The 13,450-nt window shown below is 47.7% G+C and overlaps 1 protein-coding gene across 1 annotated transcript; it reads right to left on the bottom strand.

The window, feature by feature from the left end:
* Positions 1–1,639: 1,639 nt before the first annotated feature.
* On the bottom strand, positions 1,640–13,166 carry LOC118076543 (uncharacterized). Its single transcript, XM_060269649.1, has 3 exons — positions 13,115–13,166; positions 9,334–9,462; positions 1,640–3,822 (listed from the first exon to the last, which is right to left on the bottom strand). The coding sequence occupies exon 3, from the start codon at positions 3,798–3,800 to the stop codon at positions 3,114–3,116; it is 687 nt and encodes a 228-aa protein (XP_060125632.1). The 5' UTR covers positions 3,801–3,822; positions 9,334–9,462; positions 13,115–13,166; the 3' UTR covers positions 1,640–3,113.
* Positions 13,167–13,450: the final 284 nt, after the last annotated feature.

The raw sequence follows: 13,450 nt of genomic DNA, 5'->3' as shown, positions 1-13,450 counted from the left end.
AAACCTTTGCCCTCTAGCGGCGGATACACTGGTACTGCAGCTAGAAAACCTTTCCTTTCCACAGCACCTCAGCTCACCTTTACAGACTAGGCCGAATGGAAGTTGGGACTTGCCTGGGTGGGTGTTGGGGGGTGTGATGGATTGATCTTAGTTTAAGGGTTTGGGGAATATCTCCAGGATGTTAAGAGTTAAGTTACACTCACTCCGTTAGAGTGACAGTTGGCTGCAGAGAGGCGGGACATTCCGCTCTTTTAAAGGAGGGAGCAGCCGTTGGTCAGGAGGAGAGGGTGGGGGAGAGTGGTGACTGGAAGAGAGAGGGGGTGGGGCCAGGATCGTGGTGGTTAGGAGAGAACAAGTAGGAATTAGAGTTATACATCTGAATGAAGAAAGCATACTGTAAACAAATGAAATACTGAAACAGTTTTGTTATATTAAAAATAAAGCCTAGTTCTTGTTGTGCTAGGAAATATCGTTGACTATTTGATCCAGCAAGGCGGGCGGGCTCAAAAGGTGGTAAACTCGAAGAACGGGACACTAAGACTTACAAGGTGATAAGTCAGGTCCAGGAGTCAGCCAAAAGAGGGGTGAAGGGACGAAAAAGCTCAGGAGTGCCACATTGTTGCCCTGTGTGCTGAGGTAACAGTAACAGGGAGGGACCCTAGACAAAGGAAGCCCTGGACTTGAGGCAAAAAGGAGCTTTATTCCTAGTAACCCAGAGCTAAGCCTGAAACTGGCCACGTTAGCTGGATAGGAGTACCCTTGTTGCTGAAAGACCCTTAGAGAAAGGGGAGATTCCTATTTTAGGCGGACCTCAAGAGTCTGGTGTAGAAGGGAGTTTAAGAGAGTCCCGATCTTCACCACAGAGAAATAAAAGACAACAGGGGGAATTTGAGAGTCCGAAGGGAGGTCCGTCGCAGGGGGGAGGGAACGGAATAAGTCATGGGTCAGGACAGGGTGGGGGGAAATCACAGGGATGAACTGGGGGGTGGGGGGGAAGGAGACGGGATAGGTCATGGGTCAGAACAGGGTGGGGGAAATCACAGGGATGACCCGGGGTGGTGGTGGTGGTGGTGGGGAGGAGACGGGATAGGTCATGGATCAGGACAGGGTGGGGGGAAACACAGGGATGAGCCACAGCAATGCGTGGCCAGGCCAGCTAGTATAGAATAAGACAGCAAGGAGTGTATTTATTTAAAGAGGAGTGGAAAATCTTTGCTGAGTATTTGGAAAACAACTGTATACAGCTGAAGACAGTGGCACCATTAAGATAAACTCAACAGCATGATGAATATTTGAATGATGTAAATTGGAGAACTGACTAGAATGGTTACAAGAAAATATGTAGGAATGATAAGCAAGTGAAATGAACCATGGAAGGAGAAGGGGGAAGTAATTGGATATATGGTATTATGCAAAATGTTTATTTTGAGATGTATCATTTAAAAACTTAATAAAAACCATTTTTTTAAAAAATGGAGAGAATTGTTAGGAGCTTCCTCTTATTTTCCTTGCAGCGTTACAACTCACAGAGTGGTTTAACATTCAATTCTAATAAAATAACTTTTAAATCAAAACTGAAACATTAATATAAATAAAAAACATAAACAAAAATTGGAGAGAACCGAAGGAGCCACGAGAGATGGATTTATTTTTGGAAATGCTTTTATTTTGTTGCATGCATACTTGTCCAAAGGATGAGGATAGTAACAGCAAATTAAATGAGTCCACACAAAAGATCTCCAATAAATACCAGCACCAATAATATATCTCCAATAAATAGCAGCTTTCAACAAAACACAGCAAACATTAACATTTCCCATGAGCAAGAATACGTTATTTCGTAAAGACTATGAAACCCATGCTTCAGTGTGTGGAGTAGCTTATGCACTATGAGTCCCATTGGCATACAGTGAAATTTTTCATAGGGGAACAAGGCCAGCTTGTAAGTGTGATGGTGTGGTGTGGTGTGTGTGTGTGACGTTGCATGTGTGACAATTGCGCCTCCCTCCCTAAGCCAGGCAGAAGCTTCCTGGGTTCTGGGAAGGAGGCAGCAGGCCTCTGACAGGATTATTGAGCCCTGCTGCCTCCTTCCCAAAGCTGGGTGGGTTTTGGGAAGGTGGTGGGAGGGCTCCTGGACCCTATAGGGGAGTGGTCTATTCTCCCTAGTCCACTGAAAGCATGCTACTGTTGAGTCCCATACTTCAGTGTGGCCTTGAGCCAGGGCCATCTTAAGCATACCCGGTGCCGTAGTGCAAAGATCCCTCCGGTGTCCATCCCCCCTTTCCCAGAGTTGTCGGCCTTTTTTTAGGGCTGGAGGAGGCGGGCAGCAGCTGGAGGGCGGCTCCTCTGGCGGGGAAGAGGCGGAGGCTGGACGCGGAGCCTCCCGGCTCAGCTGGACACTTCATGCCACCGTGGCTACACCAGGCAGCACACCTGCGCTGAGCGAACGAGGGCACGTGCGCTGCTCCCGCTGAGCGTCAGTTCGGTTTCCCTCCTTTTAGCCCTCTGCCCCGCAGAATTCTGCATCTGAAGGCTAAATTGGGAAAAAACTGAGCCGGTGCTCGGCGGGAGTGGCGCACACACCCTTGCTCACTCAGCGCGCTCATTCGGTGTTCCCCGAACTCTCGCCTGGCGCCCTCCAGAACTTGGCACCCTAGTGCCCCGCGCCACTAGCCTCTATTGGTAAGACGGGCCTGCCTTGAGCAAATGCCATCAGACTGGCTCAATCTCAGCGGGTCAAAGCTGAATTAAATCGAAAGGTCTTCCCACATTTCTGACAGACCGCTGGGCTTGAAAGCAGCCAAATTCTCCAGGAAGGTGGAGTTGGGTCAAGCAAAACGACCAATTTCTTAAGATGCAGCTAGATGCGCAGGAAGCATTAGCAGTAATTTGGCCTTACACATGGGGAGCAAATGAATAATCCTTACTAGGGAAGCGCACAGAACACTGTGTGCTGTATTTAAACTGCCGTGAATTAACCACAGAGGTGGTTAATGCCCTGCCTTACAGGGCACAGGTGTTGTGTGGACCACAAGAAGGAAGGAAAGGAACAACATTTCTAGGCAGATGAAAAATGTCCCAGTGAGCCCATTTTCCTTTATCTATATTCGTAGCTACTTCTTCAGAAGATGCGGTGGCGCTTGGCAGACTTGTTGTATCTGGCAGATCTCGGGCTCTCCAACCGGTGTGTAGGTCTGCTGAGGCGGTGGGCAGCATGTCTGGACGGGAGGGCAGTACCGTTGGATGGGAGGGCAGTACTGCTGCACGGGAGGGCAATACTTCTGCTGCTTGGGTGGGTAGCATTTCTGAACCGGAGGGCAGCATTGTTGCACAGGAGGGCAATATTTTTGCTGAGGCGGGCAGCATTTTGGGACTGGAGGGCAGTACTTTTGAACGGGAGGACAGTACTTTTGCGCAGGAGGGCAGTATTTCTGGGCGGGAGGGCAATATTTCTGCTGAGGCGGGCAGTATTTTTGCTGAGGAGGGCAGTACTTTTGCTGAGGAGGGCGGTATTTTTGCTGAGGCGGGCAGTATTTTTGCTGAGGAGGGCAGTACTTTTGTGCAGGAGGACAGTATTTTTGCTGAGGTGGGCAGTATTTTTGTGCAGGAGGGCAGTACTTTTGTTCAGGAGGGCAATACTGTTGTGCAGGGGGATAGTATTGCTGTGATGATGTACCACAGTAGTCCACCGCGGAGCCCGAGCTCACAGAGTGACAGGGGTCCCACGATGGCTCAGAAGACACTGGTGCTCCATAATCATCACAGGAATCTTGACCATCTCTATTCTGGGGCGGATACATCTCCTGGGAGTATGGACAAGACCTGGAAAAATGTGCAAGAATTATTATTATCCTTACAGGTACTGTCACCGTTCTGTTGCTGTTGGTCTTGGAAATATACCTTCACTATAAGTTTCAGAGCTGATTACAAAAGCAAATGAAACATTTAATACACAAGCTTTAAAGCACAGATTAAAGCATCAAAACATAGAACATGAGAACAGCATTCACACACCCTCCTCACTCCTATTTTCCAGGGACAGTCCCGGATTTAGAGAAGCTGCCCGATTTCTGATTTGATCCCAGAATGTCCTGCTTTCCCTTAAAAAAGGTAAAGGGACCCCTGACCATTAGGTCCAGTCGTGACCGACTCTGGGGTTGCATCGCTCATCTCGCGTTATTGGCCGAGGGAGCCGGCATACAGCTTCCAGATCATGTGGCTAGCATGACAACAAAGCCGCTTCTGGCGAACCAGAGCAGCACACGGAAACGCTGTTTACCTTCCCGCTGTAGTGGTACCTAATAATCTACTTGCACTTTTACGTGCTTTCAAGCTGCTAGGTTGGCAGGAGCTGGGACCGAGCAACGTTGTGGGGATTCGAACCGCCGACCTTCTGATCGGCAAGCCTAGGCTCTGTGGTTTAACCCACAGCGCCTCCCATGTCCCCTTAGGACGTCCCTATTTTCATCAGAGAAATATTGGAGAGTATCCTTCCCCAGCAGCCATTTGCGCGCCCAACCAGACAGCTGCTCCGGAAGCCCTGCAACTTCTGCTCGGCGCCTCCGCGCAGCCATGTTCCCTCCTTCCCCAGCAGCCATTCGCACGCCCAACCAGACGGCCGCTCTCCCATTCGTGTGCCTGCCCTGCTTTGTCTTGCGAAGCACGGCCATAGGAAACTTCGTCTTACGAGTCTCCAAAAAACTCGCAAAACGCTTTCGTCTTGCGAGTTTTTCTTCGTGCGAGGTCTTCGTCTAGCAAGGTATCGCTGTACATCAAACTGAAAAAGCATGCAGTGGGTAAGTGTCAGGGGACCACCAGGGGTCAGCGGAGAGTCCAGAAAGTGTGGACAAGGGCTCCCTGATGCAGTAGGAGCCCAGGACGGCAGCACTTCAGAACTGTCCGCAGAAGGTGGTGCTGACCCTCAGACAGCAATGCAGACCCTTGATAATGCTGAGAGGGAAAGGTTCCCAGAGGGAAGTGTTGGAGGGTCAGACCAGAGCACTCAGGAAGGGGAGGTGCCAGAGGAGACAGCACCAGCCCCCCGGCTGGGCAGTTCCAGTGGGGAGGGTTCTCCAGCAGCCCCATCACCCCAACAATGGAGGGGTGAAAAGAGGCGGGCAGAGAGGAGGAGATTCCGAATGCCCAGTGTGTTCTGTTGGAGGAAGTCATGAAGCGGGGTGCTTCCAGATTTTGACTCGGGATAGAACAGTCATGCTTTTTGTTGCTCTTTCTTGTACATATGTATATAAATAAAACTCCATAAAAACAAGCCACAGAGTTTGGAGCGGATTACTGGTGAGGAAGCCCCAGCACCATTTCAATAAGAGCAATCAAACTTATTAATAAAAGCAGAAAATGTCCTTAGAACACTTGCTGAAATCGGAAAGTCTTTTTCCAAGAGCACTACAATTTAAAGAAATTTAAAGACACTGCGACACTTTTTGGGGGAAAGGGTTCTGCACCCTTTTTCATCGGCTGCATCAGTTAATACATTGTTCCACCCAGTGCCTTTTTTCCTAAAAAAGAAAATGTTTAGGGGTACTCTCATTTTGACTCAAGAAACCCCAACATTTTATAGTTCAAATCGGGAAAAGTAAATACAGTAAATGGACAAAAGTACAAAGATTCTCAAAAGGTTTAGGGGTATGCATACCCCTGTGTACCCCAGAAAAAAGCATTGGTTCCACCAACAGAGTGATTCAGGATTCAGGAGCAAAGTTCTTGCTTTACATCAAGAGTGGGGTACCTTGGGCCTGGAGAGGAGGGAATGTAGCCCTCCAAAATCAGAGGTTTCTACACAGAAACACACATACCCATGTCTCTAAGCTTCATCTAGGCAAGCAGGAAGCATTTTTCAGCCCAACGGCAAATTCAAGCTTAGGAAAACTACTCAACAAAGGCATACAGGAGAGCTGTTGAGTTGTGGGTGGGTGGGTGGCCCAGAGAGAGTTTCAAGGGTAACACATAGAAAGAAACCTGGAAGGCCACTTCTTCCTCCTCTGGGCCTGAGGTTCCCCATCCTTAATGCAAAGGAAGATCTTAGCCCCTGGATCCTTCACCTTTTCAATGCAACAGCATAAAAAAATCAACCATTTGGAGCAGTTGGAACAGGTTGAGGCACAGAGTTTCCCATTAAGCACCTGAACAAATTGTGCTGCTCCCACAGTAATAAACCGGTCCATTATTATATTGCTGCACAAGCTATTAGCAGGAAGGAGTGGATGAAGCACCATGCTCAGCAAATTCCTTCAAAGAATACCGTATTGGCCCAAATATAAGCCGCACTTCAACATTTCATGGTCGGCACTTGGGAAAAAAGTGTGGCTTATATCCGGGCCAAGCTTAAAAAGTACCCATCTGGCTCAAGCAATTGCGACAAAACTAGTGCTGAGTGAAGCTCTGAGTTTCTTCTGGGTTCCTCTTGTTCCCCAATTTATGTTCAGTTTTGCGATTTGCGCATCAGTTTGCAATTATGATTATGATGACTAAGCCTCATGAAAATGCATCTGAGTTCTATTACAAATACAGGGTGCTGTTTTGCCAGGGCGTTTCCTGCAAGGAACATGCTGGCAAAGCAGAGCCCTGCAGCCGTCAGGATTGAAATTTCTGGTCACCAGCCAGATTCCTTTCATACTCTGGCCATATCATTGTTATTGTTATTGCTATTATTATTATTATTATTTATTTAAGGCATTTGTACCCTGTTCTTCTGTCAATAATGTTCCCAGAGCAGCTTACATACAATCAAAACAAGACAGTTCCTACCCACAGGATTACAAAAAATAAAAATAAAATAAACACAGCACACAAGGGAAAGGGGACTGGGAGGGAAGAGGAAAACAAAACTCAGAAACCAGTTTCTAAACAGTTGCTCCTATAATGACCAAATGCCGGCACAGTTCAGGGACAGGAGGTGCCTGATGGAACTGGGCCTTCAGCAAAGCTGATGAAACAAGTCCTTCTTCCTATCTCTCCTGCTGGGGCAGCCTAATGGAATGTCTGTCCCCAGGGAACAGCTGAGATGAGAGGAGAAGGCCTGTTGGATCCGGCCTGTCACAGCAGAACAGATGGAGTGAGCTCTGCTTCCCAGCTTTCCCACTGCACAGCCCAACCAACACCAACACTCTTCAGCCCATGCCACCCAGCAAATGACACACTTGAAAAGGAATTTCAACCCAGGTCTTTCCTCAGCTGGAACCCAACCATCTCAGGGAGACTGCTCCCTTAAACCATGTAGTCCTTAGAAGGCAAGATGCCATATACTCACAATGAATGAGGTTCTCTTATAATGGCAGTGGTACCCACCAGAGAGTGGCCAGAACTGAGTTCTGAGTGGCCGGAACTTCTGCTTATACTGAGTCAAATCTTTGGTCTATCTATCTAGCTAAGGATTGCCCACACTGACGGGCAGAGGCTCTCTAGGATTTGTAAATCATTCTGAGGGACTGGACCTGGGACCTTCCACATGAAAATGTCTAGAGCTGAGTCCTAAAATAAGGTCCCAGTCCACATGCATTCTAAGGAAAGGTCTGATTTAAGTAGGAACACAGGAAGTTGCCTTATACCAGATAGCTACAGTGAGTGGCTGTGGGTCATCAGGCTTTTGGGCAGAAGTTTTCCACAGACTTTCCTAAAAGCTCTGGAGATTCAGCCTGGGAAATTCTGCAGGAAAAGCTGATGCTCTGTCGCTGAATTGTGGCTTTTTTTCTCATTGGGAGCCCTCAGTAACACATTCAAATTAATTCCCCATTTGTCAAAGGGAGCAGAAGGTTCAGCTGTGCTCAACCACAAATAGGTGACATCATGGCTTCACTCACCTGAAGCCACAAATCCCTTAAACCACAACTTAAACCAAATCCCTTAAAACCACAAAGCCGTTACAGCCTTGCTAATTATGTGCAGGGCTGTCAGGGATTGGTTGGATGACAAAGAGTGGCAGGTAAAGGTAAAAGGTAAAGGTAAAGGGAACCCTGACTGTTAAGCTCAGTCGCGGACGACTTTGGGGTTGTGGCGCTCATCTCGCTTTACTGGCTGAGGGAGCCGGCGTTTGTCCGCAGACAGCTTCTGGGTCATGTGGCCAGAGCAGTGCAGGGAAATGCCGTTTACCTTCCCGCTGAAGCCCGTGTCCCGAGGAACTCCTTAGGGAAGCCGAAGAAGAAGAAGAAGAAGAAGAAGAAGAAGAAGAAGAAGAAGAAGAAGAAGAAGAAGAAGAAGAAGAAGAAGAAGAAGAAGAAGAAGAAGGCTCAGACCCAGGGGAGTGGTGGTGGGATCCAGAAGACAGATCAGAGGAGGGAGGAACCTAGGAGGTAGAAGACACAGAAGGCTTGAGTGAAGAGTGAAGAAGTCAGCGAGTTCTTCAAGGACAGGGCTGGTTGCAGAGGGACCCACTCTGAGTGCAGGGTCTGAAGGAGAGGACAGGGAGAGGTCAGACGCTGCCTGGTCCCTCTGCCTTGAGCTCCCCTTCCCCTTTGACTCTGAGGTCATGCAGAGCATTAACATACTGGTAGCTAAACAGGAAGTCAGAAAAGCCCGATGAAGGGGTCCCTCCTTCCCCCAGAGTTTCTGTCTGTATGGAAGATTTCAGGAAGAGGAGGAGTAGCAGGAGGGGAGATGCCATGAGCCAGTCTTGGCAACATCTTCATGGAGGCAGCCATGCCAGAATGATCTCTAAATTTCCTAAATAAAAGAGCTGACTTTTCCTTCGAGGCTCTGAGACTCCCTTCTGACCCGTTGATGAAGCTGCTCCCTTGACAGCCCCCTGACAAGGGTTGGCACAAGCCAATGACATCTCTGGGCATCTGCTAGAGCCTCATCTCCCCATCTGTCCTGCATGCTGAGGCTCCCAGTTGCAGTCCCTGGCATCTCCAGATAGAGCTGGGTGAGAGCTGTGCTTGAAATCATGAAGAGTCACTGCCAGTCAGTGTAGGCAATACTGAGCTAGATGGGGGCAATGATCCAACTTGCTACAAAGCAGCAAACTTCCTATAGTCCTGTGCTGGGAGAATGGCTGCTGCTGCCCACCACCTCTTGTGAAGACTTCCAGGCAGCATTGCTGCCTTCAACTGTGGAAACAGAGCATGGTGATCATGGCTGATAGCCATCAATAGCCCTTCCTCCATCAATTTGTCTAATCCTCTTTCAAAGTCATCTCGGTTTGGGGCCATCACTGCCCCCTGTGGGAGCGAGTTCCATAGTTCAACCACACACAGCATCGTTCCTTGAATCTAAGACGTCTGCGCCGAACAAAGCACTTGCTTGACTACATCCCAGGTGTCTTTTTCAAAAAGTATTCCACCCATGGATGTCAATGTCATAGCCATGAATCTGACTTACCCAATAGGCTGGTAATCGTCTGTGAAGGAGATCTGCAGTTATGATAGTGAACAGTGCCAAGACGAGGGCCTTTTATATGGTTCTGGAACCACCCTCTTATGATTGGGCTCTTCATTTCCTGCATAAGTTCTAAAGGAGAGAAGACAGAATGAATTCAGAATCGCCCGGTCACCCTTCTGGACGCATGGCTTTTGACTTCGTCACCTTCATTTTTCTCTTATGCCTTGCCACTTTGCTCTTTTGCAAGTTGATCAGCTGGAGGAAATTAGGACATCTTCCCACCTGCCTTGGGTGAATCTACCAATAAGAAAGAACAGGGATGATGAAAGAAGTACGCCTAAGGGAGTATCACCTGTGGCAGAGATGTGATTAGGCAAAACAGACTTCTGGTTCTCAGCCTTGTGACGGCAGCAGAACAGAAATGTATAAGTGTGATGGACAATGCTGATCGGAACGCATTGCAAATGCAGTTACGATGGACTTCATGTTGGACATGGTCATGCTCACAAGGGTGGCGCATGCCATATCGCAGATCACATGCCACATGGATATTCTGCAAGAGCAGAAGACATCTCCTGTTATATCAAGAACCACTCTATGCTCCAGAAAATAGTTTCTGGGCTCTGGAATGGGGGAATTATGACACCCATCCCGAGACCCTATGGTGGGTGCCGCTCACATTCCACAGGGATGGACAATTCAGGACATATACCAGGAAAGACTTCCTGGTTAAATCATGGAGTTCTCTCCAATGAGATGTAGGGATCGCCACCAACTTGGATGACTTTATTTTTTTATATATAAATACTTTTTTTATTAAATTTCCAATTAAAAAAAAACAATTCAATTATTTCAATTATATCCAATTATACATATACATATCAATTAAGCCAAATATTATGCCAAATCCTTAAAACAATTTTTTTTCGACTCCCCATGCTCCAAAGTCCTGGGATTTTAAGCAGCTGTTAACATTGCCATCCTAATCCTATTGTCAAAATCTTGCTGTTATCCATCATAGTCCCAATCTTTTCAATAATCCTTCTAGATGTTTTCCTCTCTCTTTTATCTTTCGTCGCAGCTTCTGAGATAAGCATCAAACAAGATTTAACACTGTCCATTTTTCCTGTGTGGGTTTTTTATCCAGTCCAACCTCCCCATAAATCTCTCTTAGTCTAGTATGCCTTTCTTGCCACGTCAACAGTCCGACACAAACCAGCGCCATTTTAGGAATCTCGGATTCTATGCACTCTTCTTCCAAACTTCTTATAGATTTTGCACGAGTCCAGCTTTTGGCGTGGAAAAGCTGTTTCACATTATGTATAACCTCTTATGATTGACTTACAGCCTTCCTCGTCCTTCAGCTGGTCCCCGCACTCCGAGACTCCCGTTTGGCTGCTACTATCCATCAATTTTCACATACGCCACAACTCAGCGCCATCTTGAGTGCCTCGGGATCAACTTGGATGACTTTAAAAGAGAATTAGACAAAGACATGGAGGATAAAGTGATTGATGGTCGACAGCCATGATGACCATGTTCCTCCAAATACCAGTTTATAGGAATGAGAAGCATAGCTGTCAACTTTCCCCTTTTCTCGCAAGGAATCCTATTTAGAATAAGGGAATTTCCCTTAAAAAAAAGGGAAAAGTTGACAGCTATTATGAGAAGTGGGGAGCGTGCTTTTGAGCTCAGGTTCTCCTTGTGAGCTTCTTATACAGGTAGGCATCTGGTTCCCCACTGTGGGGAAGAGGATTCTGGGCCATTAGCCTTTTCCAGTAGGCAGCCTCTTGCATTCTTTTGTTACATCCCTTAACTCACAAACGTGAACCCACTTTGTCTACCAACTCCTCCTTCTTTCTGCTTTCCTCACCATCAGCAACCCCCATCTTCCCTAGGCCTTGTGTGCTCAGCAGTAGTGACCCAACAGCATTTAAGCCGATGGCTCTGGAAAGCTCATTTCAGCCAGTGGAGGGCAGAGCTCTCGCTGCCAACAGCTATGGTGGTTTCAAACACCTGTTTCCTCCAAGTGTGCCTTTCTTTCTTTTTTATCTTCGTCAAGATTATGGGATTTGGGGGTGGAAAACTGACAAGCTTCTAGTTCTTCTTTTGCAAAATTTCCATGTCTGTTGTCTGAACCATTTATATAATGTTTGAAAAGATGCAGTTGTCATGTTATTCTTGTGTTATCAGGGATAATAATAATAATAATAATAATAATAATAATAATAATAATAATTTATTATTTATACCCCGCCCATCTGGCTGAGTTTCATCAGCCACTCTGGGCGGCTTCCAACAGAACATTAAAATGCAATAATCTATTAAACATTAAAAGTTTCCCTAAACAGGGCTGCCTTCAGATGTTTTCTAAAAGTCTGGTAGTTGTTTTTCTCTTTGACATCTGTTGGGAGGGTGTTCCACAGGGCAGGTGCCACTACAGAAAAGGCCCTCTGCCTGGTTCCCTGCAACTTGGGTTCTTGTAGTGAGGGAATCACCAGAAGGCCCTTGGCACTGGACCTCAGTGTCCAGGCAGAACCAGTGGCGAACGTTGCTGCTTTGCTGCCCAGGGCGGTACATATGCAGTGTACGTAATGACACGGCCTGGCGCATGCGTTGTGACATCACGACGCACGCACCGGGACGGACTGTGCATGTCCGCGGCGGCGTGTGAGGGTGGTGGCCGGCGCACTCCGCTCGGGTGGCAGCGGGCAGTGCGCTCTGCTTGGGAGGCGTGCGGTAGCTGGCGTGCGAGGGGCCGGCCAGGGGCCAGCGGTACTGCCCTGCGCACTGCCCCCGCGTTGCCCCCACCAGACTGGAGCCAGGGGTGGCCCACCCCCTGCCCCTCCCTTGCTATGTGCCTGGGCAGAACGATGGGGGTGGAGACGCTCTTTCAGGTATATAGGACCGAGGCTGTTTAGGGCTTTAAAGGTCAGCACCAACACTTTGAATTGTGCTCGGAAACGTACTGGGATGAGGCTGTGGTGATGAAGGCTCCTAGTATGTTTCCGAGTGCAATTCAGAGTGTTGGTGCTGACCTTTAAAGCCCTAACCGGCTTCAGCCCCAGACACCGAGGTCCATCTCTGAGGGTCTTCTAGAGGTTCCCTCACTGTGAGGTGAGGTTACAGGGAACCAGGCAGAGGGGCCTTCTCAGCAGAGGCCTGTGGAAAGCCCTCCCAGCAGATGTCAAGGAGATAAATAACTATACAACTTTTAGAAACTTTTAATGTTTGATGTTTTATGATGTTTTTATATGTGTTGGCTGGGGAAACCCAGTCAGATGGACAGGGTATAAATCAGGCATGTCCAAAGCCCATTTTGGGGGCCTGATCCAGTCTGCTGGTCGGTTTAATCTGGCCCCTGTGGCAGTTTATTTCCTGGGGTAAAATCCTAAAAAAACAAAACAAAAAAGCTCAACAACTTCATTCCTTAAAAAAAGATTGGCCCTTTAGTCGGCCCTCACGGCCCTTCACTTCATCAAATCTGGCCCTCTTTGAAAAAAGTTTGGACACAACTGGTATAAATAATAAAATCATCACCATCCACCATACTGGACTACAAGTCCCATCATCCCTGCCCACTGGCTATACTTCTCAGCACCTGTGTTGAAAGTTGAAAGACTGGAAGAGCGTAATGTTTACGTTTTGTTTGCCAAACAGGAGGCGTATATGACACTGAGAGGAGGAGAACAGGGGGAAAAAAGGAATGAAGAAGAATTAGCTGAGACCGCAGAAGAGAAGGTGAGAGCTCAGAGGCGTGATTTCAAGGATTGTGGCTTACCGCCTGACATTGCAGGATGACTCATGTGAATTAGGGTTAATTATAGAGCACTTTGTTAAATAAGCTCTGGAATCCTCCTTTGCATAAAGAGAAAGGTAATTCCCAGGATTTTGAACACGATGCCTGCTTAAATCGCTTAGCAAGAAGATGCTCTGCGTAGTCTGTCATCACTGGGTAGCACTGCAGGAATGCAGAATGTGATAAGACAAATAAGCATAAGAAGTGCCTTCCTGGGTCCAGCTCTCCCAGCATCCTGCTTCCAACAGGGGACAGACAGAGAGCTTCAGGAAGCACACACCCAAGGCATGGAGACTATCGCCCTTCCTTGTTGTTTTG

This window comes from Zootoca vivipara, chromosome 17 (assembly GCF_963506605.1).
Source record: "Zootoca vivipara chromosome 17, rZooViv1.1, whole genome shotgun sequence".
Taxonomy (NCBI): domain Eukaryota; kingdom Metazoa; phylum Chordata; class Lepidosauria; order Squamata; family Lacertidae; genus Zootoca; species Zootoca vivipara.
Note: the sequence above shows the minus strand (reverse complement) of the source record. Positions and strands in the feature narration are given on the sequence as shown.

Bases quoted from the DNA above. Each gene is read 5' to 3' on its own strand.
- LOC118076543 (XM_060269649.1), bottom strand. From the start codon at position 3,800: ATGTATCCGCCCCAGAATAGAGATGGTCAAGATTCCTGTGATGATTAT.